We start from the raw sequence: 20,400 nt of genomic DNA, 5'->3' as shown, positions 1-20,400 counted from the left end.
TCAGCATGCAATGCAAGTGGGCCCAGCAGTTCCTGGGCAGCTATGTCCTGCTCGACATAGCTGCCCAGAAACTGCTGGCTCACTTGCATTGCGTGTTGATGCTAGATCTATGAGCACTCATCTGTATTAAACTTTTTTTTATGGACTACAACTTATATAGAGCTCTTTTTGCACAAAAACGTATAGAACTAAAATGGAAAGGGCAGCACTGAAAGTAGTAAATAAATTAAACAAAAATGAACTGAAACTCACAAGAATTAAATAATGTAAATAGTGTTCACAGTCTTCTCAAATGAAAGTGTCCACTTATACTCCTTTCGCGAATGCCGGATCCCATCCGGAAATTGGAAACGGGTCCTTCTCGGGTGGGATCCGGCATTGGACGCTACTGCTGGCTTCCCCGACCTGGCAATATGCCGGGCGGGTTGCCATAGCGTCGGGAGGCGGAGCCTGCAGTGGGGGCAGAGGTGGCGCTGGGATCCTCTCCGCTCCGCCTCTCCCTGTTGTAGTGAACAGGTCCTGTGTCACAACGACCTGGGAGCCTGTTTACGCTGCCATTGACCCAGTATTCAACCAGGAAATAACACTGCTTTATTTCCCACATTGAATTACAGGTCCAGGTAACCCGGGATTTCGACTATGGGGCTTTCACACTGCACGCCAAACTGTGTCACCCCGGCACTATGCCAGGTCGATACCGGGTTATTTATGCGGTGTGAAAGGGGTATTACCAGTGTAATCCAGCTATAATAATTAAGGTACCGAGGTACGTCTGATGATCTGCCCGCTGTGTAGAGTTAAGTGCCAAGACAAATTATCCTGATTCAAAGTTACAAAGTATGGGGAAGATGATACAAGTTAGTTGCCCAATTATGAGCAAAAAACATTGCATCACCTATCTTTAATAAAGATGCTAGGAAAGGGGCAAAACTGGTCAGAGATGATACCAGTGGGTGTAAATACAGGATGTAATGGCAGACTAGCCCTGAAGTGGGCGTCATGACTTCCTCTATTGCTCTAGGTTCTGCATAACAGCCCTCAACTTACAGTATATGGGGAAATTCATCTATGATCTCACACCCGCAAGGGTGAGGTAATAAACTTACTATTGCGTATGTAAATTTTTTGTTTTGTGCTTCACGTGAAGTTATTACATTCCTCTGTTTATATAATATGAATAAAGTCTTAAGTGAATTTCAGTACCGTATTTTAAAAATTTGAGTGACTATTTTAATATAAGAATATTATGTTGGGGTATTACCACTCTACTACACACTTACTAGCGCACCTGAGGTATTTTGTTTTTTATTTAGAGATAGATACCGATATATATTTATTTATTTTTTCGCATCATTAGTTGTGGACATGGATGGAGGACCTACAAAAAGAACTTTTAGATGATGTCTATGCGGAGTCAGTGGAAGCTGTTCAGGATCTAATAAAGCGATTTGGTCAACAACAACAAACAACTCTACAATTTACAGTAAATATTATAAAAGAAGGAGAAGATCTCATCCAACAGCTTAGGTAAATAGCCTAACATTAGTCTTTTTATAAAATATTTGCATGATTTTTTTTTTTTATTCTTATTTTTTTTTTCTTTTGTTCGATAAGTATTGTCTTTCATGTACATATAACTATATATTATGTTTTTAGTTTTTATTCACTTGGCTCAATTCAGTACCCTAACGGTGCAAGTAAGTGTGGCTATATACTGCACTTACAGTACCTCCGGGCTTGTAGAGTTTTGTTTGCAGCCATACAGGCCTGGATACAGAAATTCATGAATCCGGGGTGAGGTCATGTTGTCAGCTTTTCCACGCCATTGTAGCAGCAATTCACCCTCCTTGCATGCATTTGATCAATTTTTGTGGATTCAGCTTCAAACGTGTTTCTGCCTTTCCAGTGGATCACATCTGTTTGTGTTTTTAGTTTCAGTGGTTGTGTGTATCTTCGTTTTTTTTATGTTCTAATAATATAATATTTTTTATTTATATGTATTGTTCATACATGGAACAGGTGATATGTATCTCAGAGAGCATGTTTTATGTGTAATCAACAACAAACTTCTCTTCTGTTTTTTTATGTAAAGGGATTCAGCTATTTCCAGTAACAAAACTCCACACAACAGTTCTATCAATCATATTGAAAGTGTTCTTCAACAGTTGGATGAAGCCCAGTCGCAGATGGCGGAACTTTTTCAAGAACGAAAAATAAAACTTGAACTCTTCTTACAGCTGCGAATATTTGAAAGAGATGCTATTGATGTAAGTAATGTATTTTGCTGAATTGCATGTTTTACAAAGCTAATGGTTTCTCAAAGTACCTTTTCATACTGTACTCATGTTAAACGTTTTGTTACATTAAAAGCCCCCACTTTCTCACCTGGCTCCTATTACATTAAGCCAGTAGTCATATGGCACTGTGAGTTTGCAGCGCAGGAGCTAAAGTTGAATCTACCATAATGCTGAATGTAGGGCTTCTCTTGTACTTCAGGAAGAGGTGTGGATTCCTTCAAAGCTGAGAGAGTGATGCATGTTCAGGTAACCGGAAAGGGTCTCACATCTGTTATTTGTTGGAAGCAAAAAAGAAGGGTTCTCCATAACATATGTGGACTTTCTCTGGCTGGGTCCACAGGTTATCCACAGGATAACTTGGCATATGCCAGAGCGACAGCGGAAATGGCACCAACACGGTCACGAGCTTTCTGGCCTCCCAGGATGCATCGGGGCTTCACCATATAATCCCGCCCACTGACTCAGTCAAATCAGTTTTTTGTTTGGTGTGGCAGGAGCCGGACCATGGTCACAGGGCTGCTGTTAATAAAGCAGCCTGAAGCTTTTATTATGTTTTTTTTATAGTCTTACTATGTTTTCTCTGACGTCCTAGTGGATGCTGGGAACTCCGTAAGGACCATGGGGAATAGCGGGCTCCGAAGGAGGCTGGGCACTCTAAAAAGATTTATGACTACCTGGTGTGCACTGGCTCCTCCCACCATGACCCCCCTCCAAGCCTCAGTTAGATTTTGTGCCCGGCCGAGGTTGGATGCACGCTAGGGGCTCTCCTGAGCCTTTAGAAAGAAAGATAGAAATTAGTTTTTTTATTTTCAGTGAGACCTGCTGGCAACAGGCTCACTGCAGCGAGGGACTAAGGGGAGAAGAAGCGAACCTGCCTGCTTGCAGCCAGCTTGGGCTTCTTAGGCTACTGGACACCATTAGCTCCAGAGGGATCGACCGCAGGCCCAGCCTTGGTGTTCGGTCCCGGAGCCGCGCCGCCGTCCCCCTTACAGAGCCAGAAGCAAGAAGAGGTCCGGAAAATCGGCGGCAGAAGACATCAATCATCACCAAGGTAGCGCACAGCACTGCAGCTGTGCGCCATTGCTCCTCACACACACTTCACACTCCGGTCACTGAGGGTGCAGGGCGCTGGGGGGGGGGGCGCCCTGAGAAGCAATAATAACACCTTGGCTGGCAAAAATACCACAATATATAGCCCCAGAGGCTATATATGTGGAAAATACCCCTGCCAGAATATAGGAAAAAGCGGGAGAATAGTCCGCGGAAAAGGGGCGGAGCTATCTCCCTCAGCACACTGGCGCCATTTCTCCTTCACAGATCCGCTGGAAGGAAGCTCCCTGGCTCTCCCCTGCAGTCTACACTACAGAAAAGGGTAAAAAAGAGAGGAAGGGCACTAAATTTAGGCGCAGTATACAATTATATAGAAAAAGCAGCTATAGGGGACATAACTCAGTTAGTCCCTGCATTATATAGCGCTCTGGTGTGTGCTGGCATACTCTCACTCTGTCCCCCCAAAGGGCTTTTGTGGGTCCTGTCCTCTGTTGGAGCATTCCCTGTGTGTGTGCGGTGTGTCGGTACGGCTGTGTCGACATGTTTGATGAGGATAATGATGTGGAGACGGAGCAGATGCCTTTAGAAGGTATGTCACCCCCTGCGTGGCAGACACCTGAGTGGTTGAGCTTATGGAAAGAAATGAGTGCACGTATAGACTCCTTACATAAGAAATTTGACGACATGCCAAATGTGGGACAGCCGACTTCTCAGCTCGTGCCTGTCCAGGCGTCGCACAGGTCATCAGGGGCTCTAAAACGCCCGCTACCTCAGACCGCAGACCCAGATGTCGACACTGATACTGACACCAGTGTCGACGACGATGAGTCTAACCTGATGCCCACTAAGGCCATTCACTGCATGATTGAGGCAATGAAAGAGGTGTTACACATTTCTGATATAAATACAGGTACCACTAAAAAGGGTATTATGTTTGGGGAGAAAAAACTACCTGTAGTTTTTCCCCCATCAGATGAATTAAATGAAGTGTGTGAAGAAGCGTGGGTTTTCCCTGATAAAAAGTTAGTAATTCCTAAGAAGGTACTAATGGCGTTCCCTTTCCCGCCAGAGGATAGGTCACGTTGGGAAACACCACCTAGGGTGGATAAAGCGCTCACACGTTTGTCTAAAAAGGTGGCACTACCATCTCCGGATACGGCCGCCCTCAAGGAACCTGCTGATAGAAAGCAGGAGGCGATCCTGAAGTCTGTATATACACACTCAGGCATTATACTTAGGCCAGCTATTGCGTCAGCATGGATGTGCAGTGCTGCCGCTGCGTGGTCAGATAAACTGTCAGAAAATATTGACACATTAGACAGAGACACGATCCTGCTAACCATAGACCATATCAAAGACTCAGTCTTATATATGAGAGATGCACAGAGGGAAATCTGCCGACTGGCATCTAAAGTAAGTGCATTGTCCATTTCTGCTAGGAGAGGCTTATGGACTCGCCAGTGGACGGGAGATGCAGATTTTAAAAGGCACATGGAAGTTTTGCCATATAAGGGTGAGGAATTATTTGGGGATGGTCTCTCGGACCTAGTTTCCACAGCAATGTCTGGGAAGTCAGCATTTTTACCCCATGTCCCCTCACAGCCTAAGAAGGCGCCGTTTTATCAGGTTCAGTCCTTTCGGACCCAGAAAAACAGGCGTGGAAAAGGCGGGTCTTTTCTGTCCAGAGGCAGAGGTAGGGGAAAAAGGCTGCAACAAACAGCAGGTTCCCAGGAGCAAAAGTCCTCCCCCGCTTCTTCTTCCAAGTCCGCCGCATGACGGTGGGGCTCCACAGGCGGAGCCAGGTACGGTGGGGGGCCGCCTCAAGAATTTCAGCGATTAGTGGGCTCGCTCACAGGTGGATCCCTGGATCCTTCAAATAGTATCTCAGGGGTACAAACTGGAATTGGAGGCGTCTCCACCCCACCGGTTCCTAAAATCTGCCTTGCCGATTGCTCCCTCAGACAGGGAGGCGGTGCTAGCGGCAATTCACAAGCTGTATTCCCAGCAGGTGATAATCAAGGTACCCCTACTTCAACAAGGCCGGGGTTACTATTCCACACTATTTGTGGTACCGAAACCTGACGGTTCGGTGAGACCCATTTTAAATTTGAAATCCTTGAACACATACATAAAAAAATTCAAGTTCAAGATGGAATCGCTCAGGGCGGTTATTGCAAGCCTGGACGAGGGTGATTACATGGTATCCCTGGACATCAAGGATGCTTACTTGCATGTCCCCATTTACCATCCTCACCAGGAGTACCTCAGATTTGTGGTACAGGATTGCCATTACCAATTCCAGACGCTGCCGTTTGGACTGTCCACGGCACCGAGGGTATTTACCAAGGTTATGGCGGAAATGATGATACTCCTTCGAAAAAAGGGAGTTTTAATTATCCCGTACTTGGACGATCTCCTAATAAAGGCGAGGTCCAAGGAACAGTTGTTGGTGGGAGTAGCACTATCTCAGGAGGTGCTGCACCAGCACGGCTGGATTCTGAATATCCCAAAGTCACAGCTGGTTCCGACGACACGGCTTCTGTTCCTGGGTATGATTCTGGATACAGTCCAGAAAAAAGTGTTTCTCCCGGAGGAGAAAGCCAGGGAGTTGTCATCTCTAGTCAGAGACCTCCTGAAACCAAAACAGGTATCAGTGCATCGCTGCACGCGGGTCCTGGGAAAGATGGTAGCTTCTTACGAAGCAATTCCCTTCGGCAGGTTCCATGCCAGAATCTTTCAGTGGGACCTGTTGGACCAGTGGTCCGGATCGCATCTTCAGATGCATCGCTTAATAACCCTGTCTCCAAGAACCAGGGTGTCTCTACTGTGGTGGCTGCAGAGTGCCCATCTTCTAGAGGGCCGCAGGTTCGGCATACAGGACTGGGTCCTGTTGACCACGGATGCCAGCCTTCGAGGCTGGGGGGCAGTCACACAGGGAAGAAACTTCCAAGGACTATGGTCGAGTCAGGAGACTTCCCTTCACATAAATATTCTGGAACTAAGGGCCATCTACAATGCCCTAAGTCAAGCAAAATCCCTGCTCCTACACCAGCCGGTGCTGATCCAGTCAGACAACATCACGGCAGTCGCCCATGTAAATCGACAGGGAGGCACAAGAAGCAGGATGGCGATGGCAGAAGCCACAAGAATTCTCCGATGGGCGGAGAATCATGTACTAGCACTGTCAGCAGTGTTCATTCCGGGAGTGGACAACTGGGAAGCAGACTTCCTCAGCAGACACGACCTCCACCCGGGAGAGTGGGGACTTCATCCAGAAGTTTTCCAGATGCTGGTAAACCGTTGGGAAAAACCACAGGTGGACATGATGGCGTCCCGCCTCAACAAAAAGTTAAAAAGATATTGCGCCAGGTCAAGGGACCCTCAGGCGATAGCTGTGGACGCTATAGTGACACCGTGGGTGTACCAGTCGGTTTATGTGTTCCCTCCTCTGCCTCTCATACCAAAGGTATTGAGAATAATAAGAAAGCGAGGAGTAAACACAATTCTCGTGGTTCCGGATTGGCCAAGACGAGCGTGGTATCTGGAACTTCAAGAGATGCTCTCAGAGGACCCGTGGCCTCTACCGATCAGACAGGACCTGCTACAGCAGGGGTCCTGTCTGTTCCAAGACTTACCGCGGCTGCGTTTGACGGCATGGCGGTTGAACGCCGGATCCTGAAGGAAAAGGGTATTCCGGAAGAAGTCATTCCTACGCTTATTAAAGCCAGGAAAGATGTTACGGCAAAGCATTATCACCGCATATGGCGGAAATATGTTGCATGGTGCGAGGCAAAAAAGGCCCCAACAGAGGAATTTCAGCTGGGTCGATTTCTGCATTTCCTGCAAGCAGGAGTGAATATGGGCCTAAAACTAGGCTCCATTAAAGTACAGATCTCGGCTCTGTCGATTTTCTTTCAAAAAGAACTAGCTTCAGTACCTGAAGTTCAGACATTTGTGAAAGGAGTGCTGCATATTCAGCCCCCGTTTGTGCCCCCTGTGGCACCTTGGGATCTCAACGTGGTGTTGAGTTTCTTAAAATCACATTGGTTTGAGCCACTAAAAACCGTGGATCTAAAATATCTCACGTGGAAAGTGGTCATGTTATTGGCCTTGGCTTCGGCCAGGCGAGTGTCAGAATTGGCGGCTTTATCATGTAAAAGCCCTTATCTGATTTTCCATATGGATAGGGCAGAATTGAGGACTCGTCCCCAGTTTCTACCTAAGGTGGTGTCAGCGTTTCACCTGAACCAGCCTATTGTGGTGCCTGCGGCTACTAAGGATTTGGAGGACTCCAAGTTGCTAGACGTGGTCAGGGCCCTGAAAATATATGTTTCCAGGACGGCTGGAGTCAGAAAATCAGACTCGCTGTTTATCCTGTATGCACCCAACAAGCTGGGTGCTCCTGCTTCTAAGCAGACTATTGCTCGTTGGATTTGTAGTACAATTCAGCTTGCACATTCTGTGGCAGGCCTGCCACAGCCAAAATCTGTAAATGCCCATTCCACAAGGAAAGTGGGCTCATCTTGGGCGGCTGCCCGAGGGGTCTCGGCTTTACAACTTTGCCGAGCAGCTACTTGGTCAGGGGCAAACACGTTTGCAAAATTCTACAAATTTGATACCCTGGCTGAGGAGGACCTAGAGTTATCTCATTCGGTGCTGCAGAGTCATCCGCACTCTCCCGCCCGTTTGGGAGCTTTGGTATAATCCCCATGGTCCTTACGGAGTCCCCAGCATCCACTAGGACGTCAGAGAAAATAAGAATTTACTCACCGGTAATTCTATTTCTCGTAGTCCGTAGTGGATGCTGGGCGCCCATCCCAAGTGCGGATTGTCTGCAATACTTGTAAATAGTTATTGTTAACTAAAGAGTTATTGTTGAGCCATCTGTTGAGAGGCTCAGTTGTTTTTCATACTGTCAAACTGGATATAGTATCACGAGTTGTACAGTGTGATTGGTGTGGCTGGTATGAGTCTTACCCGGGATTCAAAATCCTTCCTTATTATGTCAGCTCGTCCGGGCACAGTGTCCTGACTGAGGCTTGGAGGGGGGTCATGGTGGGAGGAGCCAGTGCACACCAGGTAGTCATAAATCTTTCTAGAGTGCCCAGCCTCCTTCGGAGCCCGCTATTCCCCATGGTCCTTACGGAGTTCCCAGCATCCACTACGGACTACGAGAAATAGAATTACCGGTGAGTAAATTCTTATTTTTTTTTAGTTACTTTTCTTAACAGTGTCTTAAACGCATACGGGAAAGAGTCGCTCCAACAACTCCCCACCAGGTCGCAACAACGCTTACCTTCGCGGTACAGTGCTGTCTCGACGGGTGTCTTTGTCGGATGTTCTAGCAGGTTCAGCAGACGTAACCAGGCTGTGGCCGGAGCATGGGGGGGAAGGTAAGTCTATGGATTTCCTCTTACTACGGGGGTCCGGACACAGCTACACTGTATTGGTGGAGACTACAAACAGTGTGTTGATGCGCTGAACACACTCTGGTGCGACAGCGCTACGCTCTAGGGATCATAGGCGCCAGGACTAGGTTGAGGCAGCGATCCTTAAAGTTTAAGTCAACGGGGGGAATCAGACGCTCTCCTGGCCTCCCCTCCCCCAAGTTCATGACCAATTTCCGCGCTTCTCCCGTCCATGAACTGAATGACCTCACTTCCGTCTCAGACGCTACCACGAGGGTACTCGGTCGCAGCTTAGACGCAGCAGTTGTGTACACTAGAGATGGCCGGACAGAGTCACAGGCCTCAGCGCCTGCATACACGTGGCATTTCACTGAGCGTCCGTGTCTTGCATCAGTTATCAGAACGGCAGTGTACACCAGTAGCGTCTGAATCCACTCAGCGTCTTGCGAGCATATTTGTTTGGATATGGAAGTGTGGTGAGTCTCCCAGTATCCCGCTCTACAGAGGAAGGGTATACAGTACTAAAAATTCTCTCTACTTGTTAGTATGAATTGTTAATTTTAGTACATATTGCATATGAGACCTGTATATTACTATTGTTTCTGCATGTTATGTTGAAAAGAACCAGTTAAAAACAGAAGTACAATTTTCCTACTTACTTGTAAGTTGTTATGGGGGTTGTATTCTCATATGACAATGTTTAATGCCTTAACATGTGACTGACTGCTAGTATGTGTGCTGACTTTTCTATGTTGTCAGTCCAGTTCTGACCCTCAATTCAGGTGCACGGTTGTGGTCAGGTTGATCTCACTTCTATATATCCATATATAGGTGATTTTCAGTCACAAATTGTGTAGTCATTAACAGATTATTACCATGTCTGTGAGCGGCAAAAGTGACAATGAGAATTTATCAGGCACTCCTACATCCCTAACATGTTTATCTTGTAAAACAGGGTTAATTGTAATAGGCCAGTTGGTCACTTATGAGGGGTTGTGTGCGAACTGTTTTGCTTTTCAGCAAAGCAAAAAACAGGATTTGGTTAACAACCAGTAGAGCCACCATGGAATATGTTCGCAAAGACTTTGTCTTCAATAGCGACAGGTTAACTCTGGTAGCACCACCCCAGGGGGTTAGGTTACACTATTAACCCATACATGCAGCTCCCTTCCTACGGCTTGGTTCCAGTAGCCTCTACAAGTAACCAAGGGACAGGTAAGACTAAGACAGATGGTCTATGTGGCAGACTACACAAGATGATACAACAGATGATGATACAGTATATTCACATAATCCGTATAATGATCAGTCGCAGAGTTTTAGTTCAGAGGATGTAGCTGAACTTATTGATGCTGTGAAGGCTGTTCTCTCTTTGGAAGATCCAACCAAAACAGTGTCAAAGTCTAAAGCACCTGTGTTTAAACAAACAAAGTCAGTTAAAACTAAATTCCCAGCATCAGATGAGCTGACGGAAATGATGGAAGAATCTTGGGCGACGCCCAGTAAAAAGTATAAGATTCCGAATAGATGTGATTCTTATTATCCATTTCCAGCTTTGGATTGTTCGAAAAGAGAAGTTCCTCCAAATGTAGATGCACATGTACTGCGACTTGTGCATAAATCTACTTAACCACTGTCAAATACCTCACTAAATGATGTCACAGACAGAAGGGTAAATAGTTTCTTGAAAAATATATTTTCTCTCGTAGGAGCAGTGGTAAGACCTGCTATGGCTTCGGCCTGGATAGCAAAGGCAATGTGCGAATGGATAGAGGAACTAGAGAATGGCCTCTCCTTCTAATAGGGAGCAAGACTATCATTTAAGCCGTTTAAGATAATCTGCCCAAAACTTGGAAGAAGCAGCAATTGATATGGGTACAGTTGCTTCTAAAGCTTCAGCCTTGACAAATAGCCGCTCGTAGAGCAGTTTGGCTACGTACCTGGAAAGCAGATGCGGAATCCAAGGAAGAATTTGAAGCATTGCCTTTCATTGGTAATATATTGTTTGGAAAACAGTTGTCTGATATTCTAGAATCAGAGGCTGAATTAAAGGAGGTCAGATATCCGTCTAGTTATAATCCTAAATCTAAGGGTTCAAAGTTTCGCCCATTTCGATGGCAAAGCAAAGCGAAAGCTAAAGAGGAGTCTAAGCAACCCCAGTCCAATACATCGGCCAGGGGTAGGAAGCAATGGGCTAGTAGAAAGCCAGCTTCCAAACCTGAACAGAAACCATCAGCCTGAAGAGACTGGCCTCTGCCTGGAGGATTCCAGGGTTGGGGGCCCGACTCCTTCATTTTGCGCACACATGGCAACAGTCGACAACAGATGCTTGGGTGCAGAAGGTGGTATCTCAGGGGTATGGGTTCCCATTCAGGAGGCAGCCTCGTCAAAGATTTCTTTGCACCAGCCCGTCTTTCTTTTGCTTTTTGTCACCTTCTTTCTTTTATTATTTATTTTTCTCTGACGTCCTAGTGGATGCTGGGAACTCCGTAAGGACCATGGGGAATAGCGGCTCCGCAGGAGACTGGGCACATCTAAAGAAAGCTTTAGGACTATCTGGTGTGCACTGGCTCCTCCGCCTATGACCCTCCTCCAAGCCTCAGTTAGATTTTTGTGCCCGAACGAGAAGGGTGCACACTAGGGGCTCTCCTGAGCTTCTTAGTGAAAGTTTTAGTTTAGGTTTTTTATTTTCAGTGAGACCTGCTGGCAACAGGCTCACTGCATCGAGGGACTAAGGGGAGAAGAAGCGAACTCACCTGCGTGCAGAGTGGATTGGGCTTCTTAGGCTACTGGACACCATTAGCTCCAGAGGGACCGATCACAGGCCCAGCCTCGGAGCTCGGTCCCAGAGCCGCGCCGCCGGCCCCCTTACAGAGCCAGAAGTGAGAAGAGGTCCGGAAAAATCGGCGGCAGAAGACATCCTGTCTTCACCAAGGTAGCGCACAGCACTGCAGCTGTGCGCCATTGCTCCTCAGCACACTTCACACTCCGGTCACTGAGGGTGCAGGGCGCTAGGGGGGGGCGCCCTGAGCAGCAATATAAACACCTTGGCTGGCGAAAATACATCACATATAGCCCCCAGGGCTATATGGATGAATTTTAACCCCTGCCAGATTCCACAGAAAAACGGGAGAAAAGGCCGCCAAAAAGGGGGCGGAGCCTATCTCCTCAGCACACTGGCGCCATTTTCTCTCACAGCTCCGTTGGAGGGAAGCTCCCTGGCTCTCCCTTGCAGTTACTACACTACAGACAGGGGTTAAAAAAGAGAGGGGGGCACTAATTAGGCGCAGTATAACAATACAGCAGCTATAAAGGGAAAAAACACTTATATAAGGTTATCCCTGTATATATATATATATATATATATATATAGCGCTCTGGTGTGTGCTGGCATACTCTCCCTCTGTCTCCCCAAAGGGCTAGTGGGGTCCTGTCCTCTATCAGAGCATTCCCTGTGTGTGTGCTGTGTCGGTACGGCTGTGTCGACATGTTGGATACGTGGAGGCGGAGCGGAGGCCGATAAATGGGATGTCGCCCCCTGTGGGGCCGACACCAGAGTGGATGGATAGGTGGAAGATATTAACCGACAGTGTCAACTCCTTACATAAAAGGCTGGATGACGTAACAGCTGTGGCATAGCCGGCTGCTCAGTCCGCGCCTGCCCAGGCGTCTCAAAGGCCATCAGGGGCTCAAACAACGCCCGTTACCTCAGATGGCAGACACAGATGTCGACACGGAGTCTGACTCCAGTGTCGACGAGGTTGAGACATATACACAATCCACTAGGAACATCCGTTACATGATTTCGGCAATTAAAAATGTGTTTCGCATTTTCTGACATGAACCCAAGTACCACATAAAAAGGGTTTTATTTTTGGGGAGAAAAAGCAGCCAGTGTTTTGTTCCCCCATCAGATGAATGAATGAAGTGTGTAAAGAAGCGTGGTTTCCCCCGATAAGAAACTGGTGATTTTTAAAAAGTTACTGATGGCGTACCCTTTCCCGCCAGAGGATAGGTCACGTTGGGAGATATCCCTTGGGGTGGATAAGGCGCTCACACGTTTGTCAAAAGGTGGCACTGCCGTCTTAGGATACGGTCACCTTGAAGGAACCTGCTGATAAAAAGCAGGAGGTGATCCTGAAGTCTGTAATTACACACTCAGGTTATACACTGAAGCCTGCTATTACCTCAGCATAAATAGTGCTGCTGCAGCGTGGTCTGATACCCTGTCAGATAATAGCTAAGACAGGGATAATGTTTTGCTAACATTGAGCATATTTAAGACGTTGTCATATATATAAAGGATGCACAGAGGGATATTTGCCGGCTGGCATCCAAAATTAATGCAATGTCCATTCTGCCAGGAGGGTATTAGAAACCTGGCAGTGGACAGGTGATGCTGCATTTAAAAGGCACATGGAGATTCTGCCTTATAAGGGTGAGGAGTTGTTTGGGGATGGTCTCTGGGACCTCGTATCCACAGCAACAGCTGGGAAGAAAAATTTTTACCTCAGGTTTCCTCACAAAAGCCTAAGAAAGCACCGTATTTTCAGGTACAGTCCTTTCGGCTTCAGAAAATAGGATTTTGGTACTTACCAGGTAAATCCTTTTCTTTGAATCCATAGGGGGCACTGGAGTACTCTTGGGATATGGACGGCGTAGCAGAACAAAGGCACTGAATATTTAAATTTAGAACTCTCCACCCCTCCATATCCCAGAGTACCTCAGTGTACGAACCCAGTGTTTTTTCTGTGCTCAAAGCACTAACATCGGCTTGTGGGATTCCCACACTTGTTGGAAGATTTTTATTAAGGTACAGTCCTTTCGGCTTCAGAAAAGCAAGCGGGTCAAAGGCGCTTCCTTTCTACACAGAGACAAGGGAAGAAGGAAAAAGCTGCACCAGTCAGCCAGTTCCCAGGATCAAATCTCTTCCCTCGCTTCCTCTGAGTCCACCGCATGACGCTGGGGCTCCACAGGTGGAGACAGGTGCGGTGGGGGCGCGTCTCGGGAACTGCAGGGACCAGTGGGCTTGCTCACAGGTGGATCCCTAGGTTCTGCAAGTAGTATCACAGGGATACAGGCTGGAGTTCGAGACGACTCCCCCTCGCCGTTGCCTTCACATCAGCCTTGCCTGCTGCCCTCGGAAAGGTAGTACTGGCGGAAATTCACAAGCTGTACTTCCAGCAGGTGAAATCAAGGTACCCCTCCTTCAACAAGGCCAGGGTTACTATTCCAAAATGTTGTGGTACCGAAACCAGACGGTTCGGTGAGACCCATTCTAAAATTGAAATCCTTGAACACTTATATACGAAGGTTCAAGTTCAAAATGGAATCGCTCAGGGCGATTATTGCAAGCCTGGAAAATTTCAGGGTATCACTGGACATCAAGGATACTTACCTGCATGTCCCTATTTACCCTCTTCACCAGGTGTACCTCAAAATTGTGGTACAGGATTGTCATTACTAATTCCAGACGTTGCCGTTGGTCTGTCCCCGGCACTGAGGGTATTTACCAAGGTAATGGCCGAAGTACTTATCCCGTACTTGGACGATCTCCTTATAAAGGCGAGGTCCAGGGAGCAGTTGTTCGTCGGAGTAGCACTATCTCGGGAAGTGCTACAACAGCACGGCTGGATTCTGAATATTCCAAAGTCGCAGCTGTTTCCTACGACGCGTCTACTGTTCCTGGATATTGTTCTGGACACAGAACAGGTTAAAATGGTTTTCTCCCGGAGGAGAAGTCCAAGGCGTTGGCGTCTCTAGACGGAGACCTCCTAATACAAATACAGGTATCGGTGCATCAATGCACGCGAGCCTTGGAAAAGATGGTAGCTTCTTACGAAGAATTTTCATTCGTCAATTCCCATGCAAGGGATCTGTTGGACAAGTGGTCCGGGTCGCATCCTCAGATGCATCGGCGGATAACCCTGTCTCCAAGGGCCAGGGTGTCGCTGTGGTGGTGACTGCAGAGTGCTCATAGGCTGGGGGGCAGTCACACAGGGAAGAAACTTCCAAGGCCTATGGAAAAGTCAGGAGACTTCCCTACACACAAATGTTCTGGAACTATGGGCCATTTACAATGCCCTAAGTCAGGCTAGACCCCTGCTTCAACACCGGCCGGTGCTGATCCAGTCAGACAACATCACGGCGGTCGCTCATGTAAACCGACAGGGCGGCACAAGAAGCAGGATGGCGATGACAGAAGCCACAAGGATTCGCCGATGGGCGGAAAATCATGTGTTAGCACTGTCAGCAGTGTTCATTCCTGGAGTGGACAACTGAGAAGCAGACTTTCTCAGCAGATATAACCTCCACCCGGGAGAGTGGGGACTTCATCCAGAAGTTTTCCAAATGATTGTACACCGTGGGGAAAGGCCACAGGTGGACAGGAGGGCGTCCCGCCTCAACAAAAAGCTACAAAGATATTGCGCCAGGTCAAGGGACCCTCAGGCGATAGCTGTGGACGCTCTGGTAACACCGTGGGTGTACCAGTCGATGTATGTGTTCCCTTCTCTGCCTCTCATACCCAGGGTAATGAGAATAATAAGAAGGAGAGGAATAAGAACTATACTCATTGTTCCGGGGGGCCAAGAAGAGCTTGGTACCCAGAACTCCAAGAAATGATCTCAGAGGACCCATGGCCTCTGCAGCTCAGACAGGACCTGCTGCAGCAGGGGTCCTGTCTGTTCCAAGACTTACCGCGGCTGCATTTGACGGCATGGCGGTTGAACGCCGGATCCTGAAGGAAAAAGGCATTCCGGAGGAAGTTATCCCTACGCTATTTAAAGCTGGGAAAGAAGTGAACGCAAACTATTATCACCGCATATGGCGGAAATATGTTGCGTGCTGTGAGGCCAGTACGGCCCCAAAGGAGGAATTTCAGCTAGGTCAATTTCTGCACTTCCTACAAGTCAGAGGTGACTATGGGTCTAAAATTGGGTTCCATTAAGGTCCTGATTTCGGCTCTATCGATTTTCTTCCAAAATAGAACTGGCTTCACTGCCTGAAGTTCAGATTTTTGTTAAGGGAGTGCTGCATAGTCAGCCCCCGTTTGTGCCTCCAGTGGCACCGTGGGATCTCAACGTAGTGTTGGATTTCCTGAAGTCGCATTGAGTTGAGCCACTTAAATCCGTGGAGCTATAATACCTCACGTGGAAAGTGTTCATGCTGTGGGCCTTGGCGTCGGCCAGGCGTGTATCAGAATTGGCGGCTTTGTCAAAAGCTCTTATCTATATTTTATATGGATAAGGCGGAATTGAGGACTCGTTCCCAATTCCTTCCTAAGGTGGTAGCAGTTTTTCATGTGAACCAACCTATTGTGGTACCTGCGGCTACTAGTGACTTGGAGGACTCCAAGTTGCTGGACGTAGTCAGGGCCCTGAAAATATGTTTCCAGGACGGCTGGAGTCAGAAAATCTGACTCGCTGTTTATCCTGTATGCACCCAACAAGCTGGGTGCTCCTGCTTTTAAGCAGACTATTGCTCGTTGGATTTGTAGTACAATTCAGCTTGCACATTCTGTGGCAGGCCTGCCACAACCAAAATCTGTAAAAGCCCATTCCACAAGGAAGGTGGGCTCATCTTGGGCGGCTGCCCGAGGGGTCTCGGCTTTACAACTTTGCCGAGCAGCTACTTGGTCAGGGGCAAACACGTTTGCTAATTTCTACAAATTTGATACCCTGGCTGAGGAGGTCCTTGAGTTCTCTCATTCGGTGCTGCAGAGTCATCCGCACTCTCCCGCCCGTTTGGGAGCTTTGGTATAATCCCCATGGTCCTTACGGAGTTCCCAGCATCCACTAGGACGTCAGAGAAAATAAGAATTTACTTACCGATAATTCTATTTCTCGTAGTCCGTAGTGGATGCTGGGCGCCCATCCCAAGTGCGGATTGTCTGCCATACTTGTACATAGTTATTGTTAACTAAATCAGGTTATTGTTGTAGTGAGCCATCTTTTCTAGAGGCTCATCTGTTATCATACTGTTAACTGGGTTCAGATCACAAGTTATACGGTGTGATTGGTGTGGCTGGTATGAGTCTTACCCGGGATTCAAAATCCTTCCTTATTGTGTACGCTCGTCCGGGCACAGTATCCTAACTGAGGCTTGGAGGAGGGTCATAGGGGGAGGAGCCAGTGCACACCAGATAGTCCTAAAGCTTTCTTTAGATGTGCCCAGTCTCCTGTGGAGCCGCTATTCCCCATGGTCCTTACGGAGTTCCCAGCATCCACTACGGACTACGAGAAATAGAATTATCGGTAAGTAAATTCTTATTATTAACAGTTTCTTATATAGCGCAGCCAATTCCGTTAAGCTTTACAATTGGAAATAACAATGATATAACAAAACAATGATATAACAAAACTGGGTAATTACAAACAGTCATAGAGGTAGGAAAGCCCTGCTCGCAAGCTTACAATCTATAGGGAAATAGGCATGGATACACAAGGATAGGTGCTATCTATTGCATAGTTGTCCACCAGATTGCAAAGGTTCTTGGCGGGCTGTATGATATGATCATACAGCAATGATGAACCCGGGTCGAGAGGAAGGATGAGCAGACAAGTGAGCATATATGTGTGGACTCTGCAGAGTAGATGCAATTTGATAGGAAGGTTTATGAAAGTTATGTGGGCGATTCTGGAATTTGATATCCTTGCCTGAAGAGGTGTGTTTTCAGGGAACGCTTGAAGGTTTGGAGACTAGAGGAGAGTCTTATTGTATGTGGTAGGGCATTCCACAGAGTGGGTGCAGCCCAATGAAAGTCCTGCAATCGTGAGTGGGAGCGAGTAATGAGTGTGGATGAAAGACGCAGATCTTGTGGTCTCCAGCTAAAAAGCAATGGAAATTCCCCCCAAAAACACGCAGAGAAAATCCTTATACCCACTAACTCTGTGTTGGAACGACAAAGCTTTAATAGTATTTTACATAATCTTTTGTGTTTTGATTGATTGGAAAGGCTATTTCTCTGACGTCCTAGTGGATGCTGGGAACTCCGTAAGGACCATGGGGAATAGCGGGCTCCGCAGGAGACTGGGCACTCTAAAAGAAAGATTAGGTACTATGGTGTGCACTGGCTCCTCCCTCTATGACCCTCCTCCAGACCTCAGTTAGAATCTGTGCCCGGCTCGAGCTGGTTGCACACTAGGGGCTCTCCTGAGCTTCTAGTAAAGAAAGTATATTTAGGTTTTTTATTTTCAGTGAGATCTGCTGGCAACAGACTCACTTCTACGAGGGACTTAGGGGAGAGAAGCGAACCTACCTGCTTGCAGCTAGCTTGGGCTTCTAGGCTACTGGACACCATTAGCTCCAGAGGGATCGAACACAGGCCCAGCCTCGGTCGTCCGGTCCCGGAGCCGCGCCGCCGTCCCCCTCGCAGAGCCAGAAGCAAGAAGAACGTCCTTGAAATCGGCGGCTGAAGACTCCGGTCTTCATTAAGGTAGCGCACAGCACTGCAGCAGTGCGCAATTGCTCCCCATGCACACCACACACTCCGGTCACTGATGGGTGCAGGGCGCTGGGGGGGGAAGGTGCCCAGGGCTGGAATTAGAGTACCTTAAATTGGCTAAAAAACACATAATATAGTCAGCAAGACTATATATGTGTAAAATCCCCTGCCAAAATATCCATAAAAAAGCGGGGAAAGTCAGCCGAAAAAGGGGCGGGGCTATCTCCCTCATCACACTGGCGCCATTTTCTCTTCACAGTGCAGCTGGAAGACGGCTCCCCAGGCTCTCCCCTGTAGTTTTCAGGCTCTAAGGGTTAAAAAGAGAGGGGGGGCACTAAATTTAGGCGAAAACTGTATATATAAAGCAGCTATAGGGAAAAATCACTTTTTGTTAGTGTAAATCCCTGATTATATAGCGCTGTGGTGTGTGCTGGCATACTCTCTCTCTGTCTCCCCAAAGGACTTTGTGGGGTCCTATCCTCAGTCAGAGCATCCACTGTGTGTGTGTGGTGTGTCGGTACGGCTGTGTCGACATGTTTGATGAGGAAGGTTACGTGGAGGCGGAGCAGGTGCCGATAAATGTGATGTCGCCCCCTGCGGGGCCGACACCAGAGTGGATGGATATGTGTAAGGTATTAACCGACAGTGTCAACTCCTTACATAAAAGGCTGGATGACGTAACAGCCGTGGGACAGCCGGCTTCTCAGCCCGCGCCTGCCCAGGTGTCTCAAAGGCCATCAGGGGCTCAAAAACGCCCACTACCTCAGATAGCAGACACAGATGTCGACACTGAGTCTGACTCCAGTGTCGACGAGGTTGAGACATATACGCAATCCACTAGGGGCATCCGTTGCATGATTTCGGCAATGAAAAATGTGTTACATATTTCTGACATTAACCCAAGTACCACTAAAAAGGGGTTTTATGTTTGGGGAGAAAAAGCAGCCAGTGTTTTGTTCCCCCATCAGATTAGTTGAATGAAGTGTGTGAAGAAGCGTGGGTTTCCCCCGATAAGAAACTGGTAATTTCTAAAAAGTTACTGATGGCGTATCCTTTCCCGCCAGAGGGTAGGTCACGTTGGGAGATATCCCCTAAGGTGGATAAGGCGCTCACACGTTTGTCAAAAAAGGTGGCAGTGACGTCTCAGGATACGGCCACTTTGAAGGAGCCTGCTGATAGAAAGCAGGAGGCTATCCTGAAGTCTGTATATACACACTCAGGTACTATACTGAGACCTGCAATTGCCTCAGCATAGTGCTGCTGCAGCGTGGTCTGATACCCTGTCAGGGATACTATTTTGCTAACCATAGAACATAGACGTCGTCTTATATATGAGGGATGCACAGAGGGATATTTGCCGGCTGGTATCCAGAATTAATGCAATGTCCATTTCTGCCAGGAGGGTATTATGGACCCGGCAGTGGACAGGTGATGCTGATTCTAAAAGGCACATGGAGATTCTGCCTTATAAGGGTGAGGAATTGTTTGGGGATGGTCTTTCGGACCTCGTATCCACAGCAATAGCTGGGAAGTAAATTTTTTTACCTCAGGTTCCCTCACAGCCTAAGAAAGCACCGTATTATCAGGTACAGTCCTTTCGGCCTCAGAAAAGCAAGCGGGTCAAAGGCGCTTCCTTTCTGCACAGAGACAAGGGAAGAGGGAAAAAGCTGCACCAGACAGCCAGTTCCCAGGATCAAAAATCTTCCCCCGCTTCCTCTAAGTACACCGCATGACGCTGGGGCTCCACAGGCGGAGCCAGGTGCGGTGGGGGCGCGTCTCCGGAACTTCAGCGACCAGTGGGCTCGCTCACAGGTGGATCCCTGGGTTCTGCAAGTAGTATCACAGGGATACAAGCTGGAGTTCGAGGCGACTGCCCCTCGCCGTTACCTCAAATCAGCCTTGCCTGCTGCCCTCGGAGAAAGGGAGGTAGTACTGGCGGCAATTCACAAGCTGTATCTTCAGCAGGTGATAATCAAGGTACCCCTCCTTCAACAGGCACGGGGTTACTATGCCACAATGTTTGTGGTACCGAAACCGGACGGTTCGGTGAGACCCATTCTAAATTTAAAGTCCTTGAACATTTATATAAAAAAGTTCAAGTTCAAGGATGGAATCGCTCAGAGCGGTTATTGCAAGCCTGGAAGAGGGGGATTTTATGGTGTCATGGGACATCAAGGATGCTTACCTGCATGTCCCCAAT

General features: G+C 47.7%; 1 protein-coding gene across 2 annotated transcripts in view; it reads left to right on the top strand.

The window, feature by feature from the left end:
• Positions 1–20,400, top strand: part of TRIO (trio Rho guanine nucleotide exchange factor) — a 1,426,902-nt gene that overhangs the window by 607,135 nt on the left and 799,367 nt on the right. For both annotated transcript variants that reach the window (XM_063922713.1, XM_063922714.1), the window contains exons 12-13: positions 1,358–1,527; positions 2,093–2,267. In XM_063922713.1, coding sequence (XP_063778783.1) covers positions 1,358–1,527; positions 2,093–2,267 — 345 coding nt within the window. The remainder of the gene's footprint in view (positions 1–1,357; positions 1,528–2,092; positions 2,268–20,400) is intronic.

The sequence above is a fragment of the Pseudophryne corroboree genome, chromosome 5 (genome assembly GCF_028390025.1).
Source record: "Pseudophryne corroboree isolate aPseCor3 chromosome 5, aPseCor3.hap2, whole genome shotgun sequence".
Taxonomy (NCBI): Eukaryota; Metazoa; Chordata; class Amphibia; order Anura; family Myobatrachidae; genus Pseudophryne; species Pseudophryne corroboree.
The sequence above is the reverse complement of the archived record's forward strand: the minus strand, read 5'-3'. Positions and strand labels throughout refer to the sequence as shown.